At 46.0% G+C, this 19,319-nt stretch overlaps 2 protein-coding genes across 2 annotated transcripts in view; both read right to left on the bottom strand.

The window, feature by feature from the left end:
- ME3 (malic enzyme 3) overlaps window positions 1-19,319 on the bottom strand; it is a 202,260-nt gene that overhangs the window by 116,943 nt on the left and 65,998 nt on the right. The gene's annotated exons all lie outside the window — the stretch shown is intronic.
- On the bottom strand, window positions 11,776-13,102 carry LOC132493905 (smad nuclear-interacting protein 1-like). The gene has a single exon (XM_060104830.1). It carries the CDS (start codon window positions 13,055-13,057, stop codon window positions 11,879-11,881), a length of 1,179 nt encoding a protein of 392 aa, XP_059960813.1. The 5' UTR covers window positions 13,058-13,102; the 3' UTR covers window positions 11,776-11,878.

Below are 19,319 nucleotides of genomic sequence, written 5' to 3'. Positions count from 1 at the left end.
TTCACTCTCTAACTTAAAACATCTTTATCTGACCTAGAGCTTATCATATTCAATACTAAGTGACATAAGTAAAACAAAGACAAATATATGATATGATTTATATGTGGAATCTAAAAAAATGATGTGAACTTATTTAAAAAACAGAAATAGACTCACAGACATAGAAAACAAACTTATGGTTACCAAAAGGGAAAGGGGGATGGGATAAATTAGGAATCTGGGATTAACAGGTAACACAATACTATATATAAAATAGATAAACAACAAGAACCTACTGCATAGCATAGGGAACTATATTCAATATATCATAATAACCTATAAGGGAGGGACTTCCCTGGTGATGCAGTGGTTAAGAATCCGCCTGCCAATGAGGATTCGAGCCCTGGTCCGGGAAGATCCCACATGCTGTGGAGCAACTAAGCCCATGTGCCACAACTACTGAGCCTGTGCTCTAGAACCCGTGAGCCACAACTACTGACCCCGCGTGCCACAACTACTGAAGCCCGCGCGCCTAGAGCCAGTGCTCTACAATAAGGGAAGCCACCGCAATGAGAAGCCCACACCCTGCAACAAACAGTAGCTCCCACTCACCACAACTAGAGAAAGCCCGCTTGCAGCAACAAAGACCCAACACAGCCAAAAATAAATAAATAAATAAATAAAATTTATATATAAAAGAAAATAACCTATAAGGGAAAAGAATCTGAGAAAGAATATATGTGTCTGTTATGTGTGTGTGTGTGTAACTGAATCACTTTGCTGCACACCTGAAATACTGTAAATAACTATAATTCAATAAAAAATCTTTATCAAAGCCTGCAGCGCTTTTCATAAGCTGTGCATCATTCTTGGCTTCATCTCCTGCCAACCTCCATGAGAAGCCCTCAACATAGCAAACTCCTTTACCATTCCCAGAGGAAGTGGGCATTTTCATGCCTGTGTGTGTGTACGCGTGCTGGTGCCTCTGCTGAGCATGCTCTTCTATGCCTGTCCACTAATCACTCTAGTGCATAGAAGGATGAAAGGTTATTGATCTAAACTTAAAATTCTCAAAATTCAGTGTACCTGGGGAGCACCTGGGTTGCTGGTTTAAAATTCAAGTCCTTGGCCTGTACCTGTGAATGCTGATTCCTGCAGAGTCGGGGCTTTTCACCTGCACCCCCGGTGATAATGAGGAACTGCCCCAGAAGAGGAGACAAAAGTTTTGCCCAAATTCTCATCCACTGCACACAAATTCAGGAGTATAGGTGAGTATATTGTCCTGGGGAAATATCTCAATAGAAACGCAATCAGGAGAATTTCTGAAGGAGGTGGGGGTGAGGTGGGTGGAAGCTGACTTATTAGCAAAGATTTCTCTTTCGGGATGAGCAGGAATGACAAGAAGGAAAATGCTGCTCTTTAATATAATTATCTGTTAATGCTATTGCCTGAAAATACGAAGATTGCATACGGCCAAAGCACAACGATGGCACTAATCCTCACACACTGTTGTCTAGCAAGGTCTCTCTTTGTCCCTAGTGGAAAACCCCGACGAGAGTCCTGGCACTGGGTAAGTTTATAACAGAGAGAAAATCGGCTGCCACCCCTATGCAGAAGACAGGAGCCGAGTTCTTTCCACTGGGTCTGAATCAAAGGGATTTCTCTGTTATTTTGCCAGGAAAAAAAAAAAAAAAGAGAGAAAGAAAGAAAGGGAGAGAAAGAGAACAGAAGCTTCAAGTTAAGTATCTGGGCATTCTGGTTAGTTAAACATTGGTGAGAAATCAAGATCATTAAACATTGGTGAGAAATCAAAACCAGTGACTGGCTTTTATAGGGAACAAATCTCTGAAGCATTTTTATGGATGAAAGTTAATGCAAAGCAGACAACCTGAGGCTTGCAGATAAGGACCTTAGGAAGCTTTTCTCACTGCTGCCTCTGCTGAGCTGTCCGCCACCTGGTCCACCCTTCTTACTCAACCGAACCATCATCCACTCATTCACGCATTCAACTAGCAGGTACTGTGTGACGTACATAATTCTAGGCACAGGTGAGAGATGGCAAAGCCCAGCTCACTTTCCAGTAAGGAAAATTAACACAGATGACACAAGACAAAGTGATTCATCATTCATTCAAAGTAACAAAACAAGGGGGTGCCATTCATTTGACAAAAATTTGTTAAGTAGCTACTTTGTGCAAGGTAATGTGCTAGGCGTGGGGATGCAGCTGTGTGAAAGAGAAGTTCCCATCCCCGTAGGGAAGACAAGTAGTCAATAAATAATTACCACGTAATTATTTCATGATAAGAAATACTACAGAGCAGATGCAGAGGATGCTATGAAAGCATGGAAGGAACTGGGAGCCCTGATGTAGTTTCCTTTGGGGGAAGGGTGACTAGGAGAGCCTTCCCTAAGGAAGCAACCTTTGAGATGTGATATGAAAGACAAACAAAGAGTTAATTAGGCCAAGTGCCAGGACAGAGATGAGCAGAGAAACATCCTAAATGGAGAAGAAACAGCATGTTCAAGGCTCAGAAAGGGGAGGCAGGACCAAGATGGTACAGTGTGTGGGCAACTTTGCTAAGGACTTAGGTTTTCAGCCTCAAGAACAGAAAGGTTTTAAACAGAAGAGACATAATTTGCTCTGTGTGTGTGTGTGTGTGTCTGGGGAAGATCACTATGGCTACAGCGAAGAGAATTGGGGCGATATCACTGCCATGGTAACCGGGTGGATGACTGTGGTGGCTGGGAGATGGGACGCTAAGCAATGAGGATTTTGCGGTGGAGGAGGGGCTGGAAGGAAAGGAACGCATCTCATATTGAACTTGGTACACAGTGAGTTTGACAACCTTTGAAACATCCACCTGGAAATGTCAGGCAGTCAGCTGGGTGTCTGGAAATCTGGATAGGGCTAGATAATGAATTTGAAAACCGTTAGCAAATCAGTGGTATCTGAAACCACAGTGGGGATATATTCCTCTACGGAGAGAGTTCAGAGTGAGAAAGAATCCTAGGTCTAAGCTTTAAGAAACTCCAGCATTTGAAGGCTGGATAAAAGAGTATAAGCCAGGGGAGCAGACTGAGAAGAAGGAGCCGAAAGGTAGAAGGGGAACCAGAAGATGGCCCAAGAGAACAGTGCTTCAGGAAGGCAGGAGTGGTCAACTCTGCTGAATTTCTCTGAGAGGTCAAGTAATACGAGGACTGAAAACTGTCTGCTGGATTTAGCCAAGTGGAGGTTCCCTGTAAGCCAGTGAAGGTCGGCTGCAGTTGGACTTCGGTGGTTTGAAGAGAGAGCAGGACGGTAGGAGAGGGAATCAGCAAATGCACCTTCTTACAAGAAGGTCAGCTACTAATGAAGAGTGGTTTACGGTGGAGAGACGTGAGCCTGTTTAGATGCTGAGGGGGTGGATTCCTCAAGAAGGGAGAGAATGGGAGCCACAGCCTGGCCGGCGGGGACTGGCCATAGAGGAGGCCACCTCAGCAGCTGTAGCAGAAGGGAAGGAGGGATGCACAAGTGAAGGTGCTGTGTGCTTACAGGCTCAATGGGGAAATTATCTGCCGGGAGTGAGGGTTGGAGATTTCAGAGTAGGGAAGTTTTGAAAGAAAAGTTGTGAGAGGGTGAGAGCAAGGTGGTCAGAGAAACAGGAGACTTCTGAGCACTGAAAGGGCTCAGCTGAGGTTGGTGACAATAAATATACAGTTGTACACTATTTCCTGCTGCGTGTTTTCCTCTAGCATGGCATGGAGAAAGCAAAACTGAATTGTTTGCTTTCTCCACATCATGCTATGTTATCGAGGGTTGTGATTTTTCTCAAGAGTTCAATGAAAAGACATAGAGGCACAACGCTGAGGGTACTGTCAGGAAGAGCCCGAATGATGGACCATGGACCTGAAGCAGGAATGGACTAGGTCCGTGGGCAGGAGCGATGACTGGCATAGGCAGAGGGCTGAGTGGCCTGGAGACTGTGGTGAGTTCAGAGGGCATGGCTGACCAGGCAGCATCTCTGGTCAGAGAATGTTGTTAGAATCACTGATACCTATGATTCTATGATTTCAGTGATTCACAGAGAGGAATTTCACATGATGCCAAGGTCCAGGGTGTGACTGTGGGAATGGCTGAGGGGAAATGCAGAGGGAAGGTATTCCAGTTGGGAGAGGCCTGGGTTTTGGAGGAACCAGCCCTTTGATGCTGAAGTCATCCAAGATGATGGCAGGATTGGGGTGGAAGAAGTCTATAAGCTGGTGCCAAGGTCCTCGATGAATGGAAGGTGGTAAACGACAGTGATGAAAAGAAGAAAAGGTCAGTCTCTCTAAATAGCGCAAACTCTTAGAAAAGGCACAGAGAAGCGGTTTTTGTTGCTGTGGAAGTTATTTGTTTAAATAAGAGGATGGGAAAGGGCAGTTCTACAAGTTTTTATTCTTGAGGAATAAAAGGCTATCTATCTACCTTTGTCCTGACTTGGAAGGTTGAGGACTGTGAAAGCAGCATGAGAAGGGTTTGGGAGAAACAGTCAACTCAGGTTGGGGGTAGGTTTAAGTTAATAGATGGAGGTGGAGATAACGTCCTGGAAGGGACTGAAGATGTAAGAGAAGGTCATTATTCCTGAAATCCAAGTGGAAGGGTATGGGGTGGAGAATGGAAAGCTGGGTCAGGGGCAAGGATGTACAGACATGATAGTTTGACAGAGAAAGAGACGCAAATAAAGGAGCAGCTGGGAATGTGAGGAGAAGGGGGCTAATCGCTTGGGGTTACAAAGGAGGTAGACAGGAGGGCTTTGCAAAGGAGGTCATGTCTAGTTGAGATCACGTAGAAGTTCTGCCGATGGGCAAGGGGAGGGGAGGTACTCCAGGTAAGAGAATCAGCATGCGCAAAGACGCAGAGGCCTGGGAGGTGTGCTGCACAGGGCCAGTGCAGCTTGCTTCAGTGGGGCTGCTGGGCAGAGCAGTGGTGGAGATCAGGCCAGAGACCTGGGCAGGCACAGGGCAGGCAGGCCCAGGTCATGGAGGGCTTTGGGGTCCAGCTGAGGGCCCTGTGACTTAGGGAGCTCCTGCAGGCTTTTAAGTGGGGACAAGGCATGATCCCTGGTTACGTCTGTTCCAGACAAGTGCGTCTCTTTGCTCTCCTCATTGCCCCCTCCATGCTTTGGATCAAACTATTCATGGAGAGTCCAGCCTCAACCCTCGGGGTACATCCTACTCATCCCTGAGAACTAACTCAAGTCTTAGCCCTGGAATAAAGCCTTTCATGACTACTCCAGTCCATACCTTCCTCCTTTTCCACAAATGTTTTCATTGTTACAGTCAGAATCATACCCCAAAAGAAAGGCAGTGGAAAAGGCCACCATTCACCATTCATGTCAGCAAGTGTCCTCCTCACCCATTTAGAGAAAGACCTGGTAAGACATAAAATTATAATTATGAGAGAGTAACCTGTCTCTCTCTTCTAGAAAGAAGGCAGAACGAGAGTCGTTCCTAGAGCACTGGAAAAAAGGATTCCTTCCCTTTTCTGTTTTCCTATGCAAAAAAAAAAAAAAAAAGGTGAGTACTTTCAGGTTCAAGTATAGACAAGGGCTCAGTTTGAAAGCCCTGGGTTAATACTCTCAGAGTTAGTGACTGTGTGACCTTAAGCAAGTTACTCAACTTCTTAGACTCTCAATTTATTAATCTGTAAAAGGGGTTAATAATACCAATTCCACAAGATGATCAGAAGATCATACAAGATCATTCGTATATTCGTTCAACCTAGGTACTGTGTGCCTTACTGGGTTCCAGGCACTGTGCTAGGAGCTGGACTGTAGCAGTGCACAAGAGGGGCACAGTCCTTGCCCTCCTGGAGCTTGCAGATCACAGGGAGAGAGAGAAACATTGCATACATAATATCTCAATAATTGCTAGTATAATAATCTAGGGAGCCTGGCATGCTGCTCGGTGCCTGGCTCAGAATGCACCCTTCATACGCATTATGTAATTCCCTCCCTTTCTTAACTTCTCTCAAAATAATATAACAAGTGCTGTTTGCTAGTGTATACTAATTATTTCCGAAATTTTCAGGTGCTCCCACTATAAGTAGTTACTAGCTCAGTCCCCCATAAACACAGCTGGGTTGCCGAGGAAACCCAAGGTGACTAAGTTCGTGTCCTCTCCAGGCTCCTAAATCAAAGGAGACCAGTAGAAAATGACCGCATGAAGTCACATATCTCATCCTCAAAACCTGTGGCTCAGCAGAACAGGAAGTGCAAACACATCAAGCTCCAGGGTGAGCATCGTCCTGGGACTCGGGCTGTGTGCAGGCAAAAATGGTAGCTCTGAGTGTGAGGGCCTGGCCGTCTCCACAGCCCGTGCAGGCACTAAAATACGAAGGGGAGGGCAGGGCCCTTTCCTCTACTAATGGGCTCAATTCATTTCTGGTGAAAGAAAGGCTGGGCTTCCCTAAGGTTTACTTGTGAGTGACAATGTTATTTAAAGATCTCTGGGCACAATGGCTTTCCTAACTCCCCAGTGGCCTGGGACAAAAGAACCAGGGCCCAAGCACTGGCCCTGCTCATTGTGAAGCAGCAGCTGTGGGTCCTGAGGCTGGAGAGAGATTTCCTCCTCCTGCCCTCCCTCCCCTCCCAGCGCCTGCCCTGTGCTCTCTGCACTGCTGGTGCTGAGCTGGGCGGCCCCGGGCAGTGCACAGGCTCTTAACAGAAAAGCTTCCTCTTTTATTCCGTTAGCGGCAGCTGGGGTAGGGAATAAATCTCACTGGCTTGGTAATTCAGGCAACCTTATTTTGGGCACTGACTGGAGATCAATTGCTCTCTCCTTTCTTGGTAACCTCGCTGTCCCCTGCACCGTCCTGGAGCTCTAAAAATACGTGTCAATTTGCTGCAAGTGTTTGTTTACAAGTCTGTCTCCCCATTTAGATGCCGAGGTTTCCTTATGGCAGGTACTGTGTCCTACTTATTTTTACCTTAGTGCTTGGCTTGTAGTAGGAGCTGAATAAATGTTTGGAGAAAGAGAAAGGGGAGAGAGAGAGAGAGAGCACGCAAATGGATGAAAGAATAAATATTAGTCTCCGAGGTTGGACAACTAGATTAGGAGATGCCAGTCTGGACTTTGAAGACCCTAGTGGGTCCTCAGAGGTTCCACAGAGGTGTTGAGTGGGGAGTGTCGTGAGAATAGGTGTCTGTCTTGCTTCTCCCATGCAGCTTAACTCAGCTTTTATGATATTCATTGAGCTTCCTTATTTGAGATTTTGTGTGAATAAAAGGTTCTGTGGCTAAGAAAATTGTTTGAAAAGAATACTGGGCTAAATTTTTCTCCCTTACATCTCTTCCTGCTTTGCTCTTTTCCGTGACAAGGCAAGTACTTGCATCTCTTCTGCTTCTGACCACTGGTAGAACATTCTCCTGCATCTTGTTCTTGGAAGGCAGGAGGAACGACACGGATGAGGGCATTCACTTGCCAAGTACTCACATTGTGTTCTACCTGGGCCAGAGCTCCAACAGCTAAGCTGCTGCCGCCTGGTCCCCACACGTCCTGGTTCTCCTTACACATGACATCGCAGTGATGGGGCTCTTGAGGTGAGTGGTGTTTGCAGCCTCTATCTCCAGCTCCATTTTCTCATGCCTAATTTTAACATAACTTACACTGCACTTCATAGCACTCCTGCTGACTGTCCCAAATGGGGAGGGAACCCAGCCCTCAGAGGACAGAAGTGCTGCTGCAGACGGGATGGTCATGGACACTGTCTTGGAAGAGCTCATCACTCCAGTTTGAAAAGGACATCATCAGAGAACCTGACAAGCCCGGCCCATCATAAGGTCATAGAGAGACACCCCCCACACACACCCTACAACTTCGTCTATTTACACTCTAGCAAGGGTCTACAGAGCACCTACTATGTGCGGGGCTGTGGGGATATAGGGATGGATAGGAGAAAGTCCTTTTGTTAAGGAGCTCCCATCCTAATAATGGAGATAAAGTAAAGAAAATGAATCAGTTCAAGATGTCAAGCACAGACACAGAAATGTATCAAGTGCTAAGGGAGTACAGAGCGGGGAGAGAACAATGCTCCTTGAGGGCTGTGGGAGCGGTGGGGAAGGCGTCACTGAAAAGCAACATTTGAATTAGACCTTGACTTTGGACAGTTCTTCAAGCCTGGAGGCAGGAGACGGAAGCAGGGCAGGCACGGAGCACCTGAGGGAAGAGGAGCAGATGTGGGGTGCTGGACCACATTGGGGGTGGGACTGAGGGGCAGTCAGGCTGGAGGGATAGAGTTGACCAGATTGAAATGGGGTTTGCAAGCTTTGCTAATTGTATTACTCTGCGGGCGGTGAGAAGCCACTGAGGGCTTTCAGGCACGGTCTCATGTGCCCTGTTAAGGAATGCTAATGATCCTGTAGGCGATGGGGAAGGCAAGCCCGCCCGTTCGACCCAACCTTCACAGTGAAGAGCCCTCTGGCAGGTGAGTGGACGGATGGGGAGGGGCAGAGGCTGGAGGCTCGAGGCAGTGATAGGCTGTGGCCGTGGTCCATGTGAAGAAGAAAGATGCTCTATACCAAGCAGAGCGGAGGAAACGAAGTGGAAGAGAAGGGATGGCTTCAAGGTACATTTCAGAAGGAGAGGACGCAAGACGGGAGCCTCCCAGTGTACGGAGCCATGTGGGGAAAGGTAGAAGACCTTCCCCAGGCCTGGGAGACTGGGGCCAGCGCCCATGTCTGTTGCTCAGCATCACGTGGGCATCCATGAGGCCAGGGTCCTCACAGTCTTTACGATGCCACTCTGTTCCTGGGGTGTGATGAGCCACTCCAGCATCAGAGTTGTTGACATCAGCCCTTGTGGTTCGGAATGTGCTAAGTGATTGCTCAGTTCTGGTTGTTCTATTCCGATTTTCTGCAGGCTCCCTGTTATGTTGTGTCCTCCAAAATTCATATGTTGAAGTCCTAACCCCTGTACTTCAGAATATGGCTGTATTTGGAGGTAGGGTTTTTAAAGAGGTAATTAAGTTAAAATGGGGTAGTTTGGGTGCACCTTAAGCCACTCTGACTGGTGTCCTTAAAGAAGAGGCAATTAGGACACAGACTCAGAAGAGAGAGTCCACATGCAGACACAGGGAGAAGACGGCCCCATGCAAGCCAAAGAGAGAGACCTCAGAAGAAATCAAATCTGCCGACACCTCGACCTTGGACTTCTACTCTTCAGAACTGTGAGAAAATAAATTTCTGTTGTTTAAGGCATCCAGTCTGTGCTACTTTGTTATGGCAGCTCCAGCAAACTAATACACCTCCTGTGAACAAAATCTCACCCCGAGTCCAAGCCTGCCTGAACCCACCTGGGCAGGACCTATGACCACGTTCCCTCTTTTTATTTCCCCAGCCAGTCCAGCTTCTTCACTGGCCCATCCCTTTATTACAGTCACCATGACAATGGGTGGGCAGGTGAGTCCAGGGAATTCGGTCACTCGAGCAAGAATGGCACTGGGTTATTACCCGCAGGGGACTGCTGCTTTTCTCTAAAGAGCCAGTCCACTGGATCACAAAGCTCACAATAACCCAGCTCTCAGCATACTCTCAGACCTGGCTCCTCAGGCGTTAGGAGGGAGAATATTTCACTTATACCAGGATGACTATTGAGCTTTGTCGAACAAATACCACTTGGAAGAACAACGTAAACGGACTCCATCTTCAAGAGGTAAAAGGCTATGGTAAAGGTCAAGGAGCACTTCCCCAACTGTGGTGACTTCCTCACTACATCCAAGGAGAGAGAAGTGGGAGGCCTGTGGCCTTCAGCAGGCAAACACAGGGAGTTTTACTGTGACTGATGGGGCGACATGGTTTTGCTAGACAATTGCTGGATGTGGCTAGCTCAGCCCCGACATCTGATGTAAGCCATGTATCTAAGGGTTGCTCCTGAAACCGGTAACAAAGGAGCATTTTATGCAGTTCCTCTCCAGATTTGGAGATGATGTCGGGTTCTCTCTGTTTCTGGCTAGCAACAAAACAGAGAAGGTTAGAGCAGTGCTGTCTGGAATGTCCAAGGAAGTCTCCCCAATTCAGTACGACCTGGAGAATACACTTTCTAGTCACTCCTCTGGAAGGAAATCCAGGAAGGGGAAGACTACAGAACTTATGACCCAAAGAGACCTGCATTTGAATCCTGGTTCCATGGGTGGCTAAGTCTGTGACCTTGGGCAGCCTGTTTGCCCTTCCATTGGCCTCAGCTTTCTCATCTATAAACCTGGCATAATACAGACCCCTCTGCACACGGTTATTACGAGGATTCAGCGCGACTGTGTGTGAAAAGAGAACAAAGAAGCTGCATGGAGATGATGATGGTGGGCTAGGCTCACATCCAGGAAAATGACTCACTTGTGTACACAAGAGTACAGGTCACTGTTACCCTGACAAGTTAACGTGGCAGGTCAGCAATTCCTCAACCTTTCTTTCTTTTTTTTTTTTTTTTTGTGGTACACGGGCCTCTCACTGTTGTGGCCTCTCCCGTTGTGGAGCACAGGCTCTGGACGCGCAGGCTCAGCGGCCATGGCTCACGGGCCCAGCCGCTCTGCGGCATGTGGGATCTTCCCGGACCGGGACACGAATCCGTGTCCCCTGCATCGGCAGGTGGACTCTCAACCACTGTGTCGCCAGGGAAGCCCCCTCAACCTTTCTTTTTTTTTTTTTTTCTTTTTTTTTTTTTATATTTACAAGTTTTATTATTTTTTATTCCAAAAATACATATAAATGAAAACCTGCTCTTCAAATGCAGGGAGGCCTTTGCCTGTAATGCAGTATTACATTTACATCACAAAACATTCTCATAGGAAAATCAATATGCAGCTCTTTCACACACAATTTTTTAAATATATACATACATACACACGCACACACACACACACACAAATAGATGTAAGCAGTTATGACTTTCCTACTTACACATATTCCTCTGGTGGAAAATTAGGAAACTGGGCAATTCCCAATTGCCCAGGTAAATACAACCTCTCCGAACATTTTTTTAAAAAGATGGAAACATGTAAACCGCACAACACATACACGTTGTTAGAATAAAGCAAGGACCCTGCCACATAAATGACAGTGTGTTTCTCAAAGAAGGAAGAATGGAGATAACCTCTAAATAAAAATGCAAAGTTGAAGATCAAAATTGTTCTGTACATGCTCCATGGAGAAATCAGAGTTCTCTCACAGGAAACAGATCCACGACCCATTTCAGCCTCTCGTGACATGTAATCAGCACCCACTGGCAGTGGCCATGACCTTCCTGTACAGTCATAAGCTTAAGCAGGCTCCACAAAGCATCCGTTTAAGTCCAACAGTCAATAATGAGGTCATGTGGTAAATCTCCCCCACCCCCCTGCCCACCCCCAAACAACGAAGTGCAAAATCAATTTCTATGACTCAAGAGCTCAACCAGGTCAAAGCTTTGGTATATACTCTGGAGGCTGTTTTGGTGATAACCAAAGCTTAGTAAGATTCTCTGTTTAGGGGTTTGCCCCCAAGACAAAAACAAACCCAGTCCCCAAAGCTTAACAACAATATAAATAAAGTAACTGTACAAAGAAAGCAAGCCATAATTCCCCTTCAACCAGGGCTTTATAGTTTCCTGCACAGTAGTTCTGAAAGCACCAACTCAAGCCACGATGCTTCTACTAAAACACAATGTGTTGGTGAGACTGTTCAGAAAACAAATGCCCACAGCATGTGCACGTGGCTGATGTGCCGCAGAAAAAAGTTCAACCAAACATAAGTCAGTTTTCTTACACTGAAACATAAGCTGGTCAGCAACAGAAGAAAGACTTAAGGCAATAAGAGGCGTCACAGAGAGCACGGGGGCGCCCTCTGAGTCAGTCCCAAAGCTTTCGCAGAAAGAAACGGTCTCTCGAGAGTCTGGCTTGTGTTTCAGTTTGCTAGCTGTCAGATACTTCCTCCTCCTCCTCGTCATCCTCGTCTTCTTTCCTGTCTACTTCAGAGGTGTCCGAGGACTCGTGGAGCAGAACGTACTCTCTGCTGCTGAACCCAAATTTAAGGACATCCTTTTCCTTCAGTTCGTAGTATCTCTGTGGCTCAATTCGCTTGTTGTTCAGGAACGTTCCATTGCCTGAGCCAAGGTCAATGATGTAGGGCTTCACCCTGCGGCCAACTGTCCCATCAGCGCGGGTATATTCCACAAGCCGGTACTGAAAGACGGCGTGCTGCTTTGAGCAGGAGGGGTGACCGATGGGAATGTCTGCGATGCGGCGGTGTCGGCCCAGGAGGTAAGCGCTCTGTCGGTGGATGTACATCACTGGAAGCACCTCATCATTTTTAAAGGGGTAGAGACGCCACCGTTTTTGGGGGATACGTGCTTCCAGGGGCTCGCTGTATTTAATGACTACACCCCGAAAGGTGTTGGTGTCCTCAAGAAGTGCCCCAGAAAGTTCAAAGCTTGGCTTTTCTTTAACAGGCACTTCTTTGTCTTTGTTGTTGCCGCCAGGGCCAGGCTGAGGAAGTGAGTCCTGAGATGCGTTACTGCCGGCTTCGTTCTTCTGGCGGTGCTCCCGGCGCTGGGCGTTGTGAAACTCCCGCTCACCTTCCTGCGCCTGTAGGTTCTGGGCATCTCGATCCCGTCCCTGAGGCTGCCCGCTGCCGGGCCTCTCGTCCGAGCTTCTCCTCTGGTGGAAGTGGCCACGGTGTCTGTCTCGGTCACTGTTCCTAGCTCGCCTGTGTTCCTGTCCTGAGGGTTCTCGGTGCGGCCGATCCTCCCGGCCTCTCCGGGGATGATCCTCACGTTCCTGCTTTACTTTGACTGCTGAGTGGTGAGGACTTCGGCTTCTCTTACTCCGGGGAGTCTTGCTTCTTCTCCCTGAGGACTTGTTTTTCTTTCTGGCTGGAGATCGGCTACCTCCTCGGGCTCGGTTCCCGTGGTGACTCGGGCGGCCCGACTCGCCGGCTGGTGGGGACGGACTACCGCCGGAGGAGTCCGGGCGGCGGTGCACGGGAGGCGCGGATTCCGGGCTGAGGCGCTCCTGCTTCACCACCACCACCATGTCCCCGTCCCGGTGCCTTCGTCGGCTCCCCCGATCCCGCTCGCTCTTCACCTCCTTCATACTAAGAAACCTGCGGAGCCCAGGAAAAAGATGTCCGAAGCACTCCTGTCCCCGAAGGACTCAACCTTTCTTTACTCACGCGGTAGAAGTCAGCCGGCACCTGAATTGCCAGGCACCGTAATATACAAAACAGATGGTGTCTCCCCCACTGTAGGAACTGACGATGCCTTTCCCAGCCTGCTGGGAATTTTAACACCGGTCACAAAAGGATATTACAACGCTCTGGACACCCTTCTCAAAAGATGCTACTTTGCTACAATGGTCGTAAGAACAACAGCTATCATTTCATACATTAATTTTATGCTTAGCATTTTGTAAAACAACACTTTTACATATATCACATGAACCACATAAAGTCTTTGGAACATCAGCACACAACCAGCAGGTTGAAGAGCTGGGTCACAAGCCTGGTCTCCATCTAACTCTAACCTCAATAGGGATTTTGTAACATATCTTTTTTTTTTTAAGTTTAAAAGTAATATATGCTTATTGTACACTGAGAAGTTAAGAAAAATTAAATAAAAGTCACACCTAGGGCTTCCTTGGTGGCGCAGTGGTTGAGAGTCCGCCTGCCGATGCAGGGGACACGGGATCGTGCCCTGGTCCGGGAAGATCCCACATGCCGCGGAGCGGCTGGGCTCATGAGCCATGGCCGCTGAGCCTGCACGTCCGGAGCCTGTGCTCCGCAACGGGAGAGGCCACAACAGTGAGAGGCCTGCGTACCGCTAAAAAAAAAAAAAAAAAAAAAGAGTCTTATGTTCTAGAGAAATCTAAACATTTTTAAGTCTCCTTAGGCATATTGCCAAATCACCTTCTGAAAGGCTGGAGCAACTTACAATCCCACTAGCAGTACATCAGTATCTGTCTTACTGCATGATCACCAGCACTGAGTATTCTGGTTCAAAAATTTTTGACAATTTCATAACAGTTCATGGCTATGTTGCATTCCTTAAGGACATTTCCCCTTCACTCTCTCCCCCATTTATTCACCACCTCACAAAACACAAGTAAACTGAAGAGACATTTAAATTCCCATCCAAATGGTAAGTTTCAAAGTTGTTTTTTTTCCCTCCAGTGAGAAAACAATCCCAGCCCCAAGTCAGGGATGACAACAGTGGAATCACCTCCTCTACTCTGCAAGGAAGCCAGAAATAATGATGACAAATCCATGTTCTGTTAGGGCTTGATGTGTCTGGGCGAAAAGTCAGCAGTGAGTTTCTCCAGCCAAAGGCCAGACTTCTTTGGGGGATCAGCCAGAACAAGCCAGGTAGGATCCCTACAGGTAGGGGTTAGGGTCAGGATCAAATGGGAGTCTGTCACCAAAGCACGTGGTAAGCTACAAAGCACTGAGCAGTAGAAAGGAGTTTTATTCTTTTTCATGGAGGCCTTTGGAGGATGTTGAAGACTTTGGCAGGGTCTTATAAAATGTATGGAAATATATAAAAATAAGTCAATAAAATATCAAGAAAGAAAGTGAAAATATTATATACATAATATTTTCAGAGTGTTTATCATGTGTTAGAAATTTTCAGAATTCTCTTTTTACAATACATCCATACATAGTGCTTACTCTGTATCAGACACTGTTTTAAGAACTTTTGACTCCTGTGGTCATCATAATCAGCTTATGATGTAGATACTATCATCTCCATTTGACAGATGAAGAAACTGAGGCATAGAGAGATTAAGTACTTATAAAGCAAGGATCAGATCCCAGTTGTTCTGCCTTTAAAGCTTGTGCTCTTAAACAGTATCTTATAAGAAGGAAACTGATGATCAAATCAAGTAAGTAATCAGCATGGTTCAACAGTTCAGGTCAAGAGGGATTTACTGAATGCCTTCTATGAACCACGCACTGTGCTGGCCCAAGGTCACAAAGCTCACGAGCGTTGAGGGCTGGGAGCTTGCATCTGGCTCAAGGTCTGTCTGACTCCAGGCCCTCATTGTTTCTACTACACCTTGCTTAAGGGAAAATGTTTTCTTGTTTGGGTTGATGTCTAAGAGGTGAGGCTGGCACAGGGCACAGTGCTCTTGGAACAAAATGCCACAGCTACAGGAACAGAAGCTCAGCTGTGCTGTGCTTTGGGAGGGCAGTCATGTTCGAAGGCAGATCTGGGTGAGCCCCTCTCTATACCTTTGAGGCCCCAGATATTCTAATATGGTCCAGATGGTTTAGAATTTATCTTTTTGGTTCAGATCCCTCCATGCAATGAAAACGACAGTCTTTAGAATTCCAAGAAGTGTTCATAAAATCCTGGGCCTTGGCATTAGAAATGGTTGGACCTTCAGTTATTGAAAACGCTCTTATATGTTTCCCCTGACAACTCACTCTGTGCCCCAGACTGCTTTGATAGCTCCCTTAACGGTTGCCTTCACATTTTAAAACCTATGAAATTACATATTTGAAGGGATTATTCATTTTTTTCCTATGAAAAGCATACACACCCTATAATACTTTAATAATGATAACCAGATGGATTGAGGGCTCTCTGACAAGGGGTTTCTTTAGCTAATTTGAGAACATACTGAATTTCAGTCTCTTCTGACTAGTGCAAAAATGAGCAGAATGTAAAGTGCCCTATAAATTTCCTACTTGTGCAATTTTAACACTTTCATCGTAGTCAAATGAAATATATTTGAAGCCAAGTCTCCCCTTTCTCCATTTTGAAAGTACAGGTTTCGGACTTTACTCAGTAAAGCCCAGGAAAACGTTTAACCAGAAGGACTGGCTACTCCTACTAGTTCCCACTCAAAATTCATCCCATAATACCTCCAAGTCATGCTTATGCTCTGACCTCCTTCTTTCTTACTCTCAGAAGAGCCTGAGAGACTTTAAGAAAGTTTCTTACCTACATGTAGAATCGTAAGATGCCAGGGATGGAAGGGACCTCAACGTTCATCTGGTCTACCTCTTTCACATTACAGCTGAGGAAACTGAAGTTTCAGAAAGGTTCCATGATGTGGCCAAGATCATGTGTGTAGGAAGTGGCAGAGTTTAGACTTAAACTTCATTCTGAGTGCAATGTTCATTTATTATATCATTTTGCCTCTCTCTTCTGCTTTCATTTTCTGTACTTTCTCTCCTTTTTCTTTATGTCTTCTATTTCCCCCATCAGAACTAGGTCTTGGATGATGATGGGATGGGTCAAACCATCCTTAATGGGTGTGAAGTGGTATCTCATTGCGATTTTGGTATTCATTTCCTTAATGATTAATGATGTTGAGCATCTTTTCCTGCATTACTAGCCATCTGTATACCTTCTTTGGAGAAAGGTCTATTCAAGTACTTTGCTCATTTTTTTAGTTAGCTTTTTGGTTTATGTTTTTTGTTGTTTTGTTTTATTTTTGTCTTTTTGTTGTTGACTTGTAAGAGTTCTTTATATATTCTGGACACTAAATCATTATCAGGTATATGACTTGTAAACATTTTCTCCCATTCTGTAGCTTATCTTCTTATCTTAAAGCTCAGTGTCTGTTGCTTATTCAGAGACTTCTTATGATACTAAAAAGTTTGTTTTCATATTTCTAAGTACAGCTGTCTTATACCCTTGAAACTATAAATATTTGTTATGGGAAACTACATTTGTTAAAATTGGTTATAGAAATTCATTATTAAACTTTGTGGTTTGTAGTAGAAAAAAATAACAAGTATTTAAGCATCTACTGTGTCTCTTGTCCTCAATGTATTTTGATTTAATTTGGAGTGGAAGACTTTTACTACTGACACGGTTACACCATACATAATCCAGTGCAATGTACAAAGAAAGTACTGGAATTAGCACCCAGTTTCATGCCCAGTCAAGTTCAGACAAGCTGCTTTACCTCTGCCCCTCTGTTTTCCTTATCTGTAGGATGGGGGTGATAATATCCTCTTTGCCTCCCTCTGAGGGCCGTTGTGAGAATCAAATGAGAAGAATGAGAACCTGAACCAAGGAATCAGACTCCAGTGGAACAGCCTTGCCTACCCCCAACACATACACACAAAAGTACTTCATAAACTGTTATCCATGCATGGGTGTTGTCCTGGGCAGGCCAGGCCAGGTGGTGTCCTCACAGTACTGTTGGAGTGAGTTTTCTAAAACACAATTCTGACTGAGTTGCTTGTTCTGTCTTCTAAAACCCTACGGTCTCCCCCTCTTCTAAGAAAGACTTGGTGATCTGACCCTTTGGCCTCTTCTCTGGCTCTGAGACACAGGCCCCTAAGTCTGGCAGTGCCAACCTGGCTTCCAGTCTGTACCACCCTCTGCCACCGTTGGAGCATCTGCACATACTGTTCCACAAACACACAGTTTGAAGGCTGGATATGCCTCTGGGTCATGGAATCTGAGACCTGTAACCAGGTGTCGGTCCTGGGAAGTGTCTTAGAAGTGTGACGGAGAAGACATGACTCTACCCTTTGAAGACTTTTGTTGGGAGCTCAATTCTGCCACCAATAGCTGTTTGACTCTGGGCCAGCCTCTGGGGGCCTCAGCTTCCATATCCATTAATTTAGGTGAGCTCAGAGTCCCTTTCAGTCTATGACCTGGCATTTCCTCTACGACCACTAATTTTTTTAGCTTTATTGAGGTATAATTGACAAATAAAACTATAATATATTTAAAGTGTACAGTCTGATGATTTGATATACATACACATCATGAAAGGATTCTCTGCATTGAATTAATTAATATATCCATCACCTCACATATTTACCCTTTTGTATGTGTGAGAACACTTAGTACTATTCTCTTAGTAAATTTCAATTATACAATACAGTATTATCAACTACAGTCACCATGTTATACATTAGATCAGATCCTTATAACTGAAAGTTTATACCCTTTACCAACCTCTCCATATTTGCTCCATCCCCAGCCCCTGGCAACCACCATTCTACTCTTTGTCTCTATGTATTCAACTTTTTTAAAGATTCCACGTGTAAGCGATCCCATGCAGTACTTGTATGAACAAGTATTTTCTGTTGCATTATACTGAAGTCGGTGAGCCTTAATAATAGTCATTATTCACTGACATTTACTATTTAGGCTCTATTTAACTACATTATTTAATATCTTTGTAACAACTTTTTAAAAATAGATATATAAAAATCATGCCTGGGCTTCCCTGGTGGCGCAGTGGTTGAGAGTCCGCCTGCTGATGCAGGCGACATGGGTTCGTGCCCTGGTCCGGGAAGATCCCACATGCCGCGGAGCGGCTGGGCCCATGAGCCATGGCCGCTGAGCCTGCGCATCCGGAGCCTGTGCTCCGCAACGGGAGAGGCCACAACAGTGAGAGGCCCGTGTACCGCAAAAACAAAAAACAACAACAACAACAAAATCATGCCTGTTTTACAGATGGAATGGACAAGTAACTTGCCTGAATCATACAGCCAGAAAGGGAGGAGCTAGCTAGGGTTCAAACCCAGACAGTATGACTCCAAAGCCCGTAGTCTTTTCAGGTCAAGTCCCTTCCTCCAGGACTCTTTCAATGATTTTCTCTTCTCCGAGTTTGCCTCCCTGCCCCACCTCATGGGCCTCCCACAACTGCCCAGTAACATTTGACTATTTCTCCACTCTACCAATTTTCTAAGGGCTTCCAAAGCCCACAGGCATCCCTCCCAGAGAAGGATCTGGGAGTCCACTCCATGCATCAGAGATCTGCCCCTCAAAGCTATCTGAGCTCATTTGAGAAGAACAATAATGGCAATATCATGTGACCCTTACATAACAAAGATCAATTTATCCCTTGCTATCTATTATCTTATGAGACTGCCACAGCAATTCCATAAGTTAAGTGAGGACTGATTTGACAGATGAGGAGACTGAGGGTCACAGAGTTCATCTGCCCATGGTAATATACCTAGCTCCAAGTACACCATTTCCCTCCTGGGCTAAGCTGGAGTTTGGGGAAATATCTCAGGGACATGCCTTCCTAAGGTTCTCTTTGTGGACAGAAAAGGGGAGAGGGTGTCTCTGCCCACTTATAGCTACACACCCAAGTGCCATTCAGATGGAACCCTGGCTTTGATCCTAAAGAATCAGTCAGTGGCAGTCTTTGGTAAAGCTATTTTCAGGGCCCTTTCAGTGCTCTCACATTCCACCTCACAGGCTTCCCTTGTGTTCCATGAGCTTGACAGTCCCCCAAAATATCCCTGACAACCCCAGTGACTGATGTTCACCAGAAGCTGCTCAGGCCTCACATTCTCACATGGGGATGATGGAAAAATCCACCATTACCCAATGGGAACTGACAGTCCTTGATGTTGATGACTATTCCCTCAAGG

Source organism: Mesoplodon densirostris, chromosome 7, assembly GCF_025265405.1.
Source record: "Mesoplodon densirostris isolate mMesDen1 chromosome 7, mMesDen1 primary haplotype, whole genome shotgun sequence".
NCBI lineage: Eukaryota > Metazoa > Chordata > Mammalia > Artiodactyla > Ziphiidae > Mesoplodon > Mesoplodon densirostris.
This window is presented reverse-complemented; position numbering and strand designations above follow the sequence as displayed.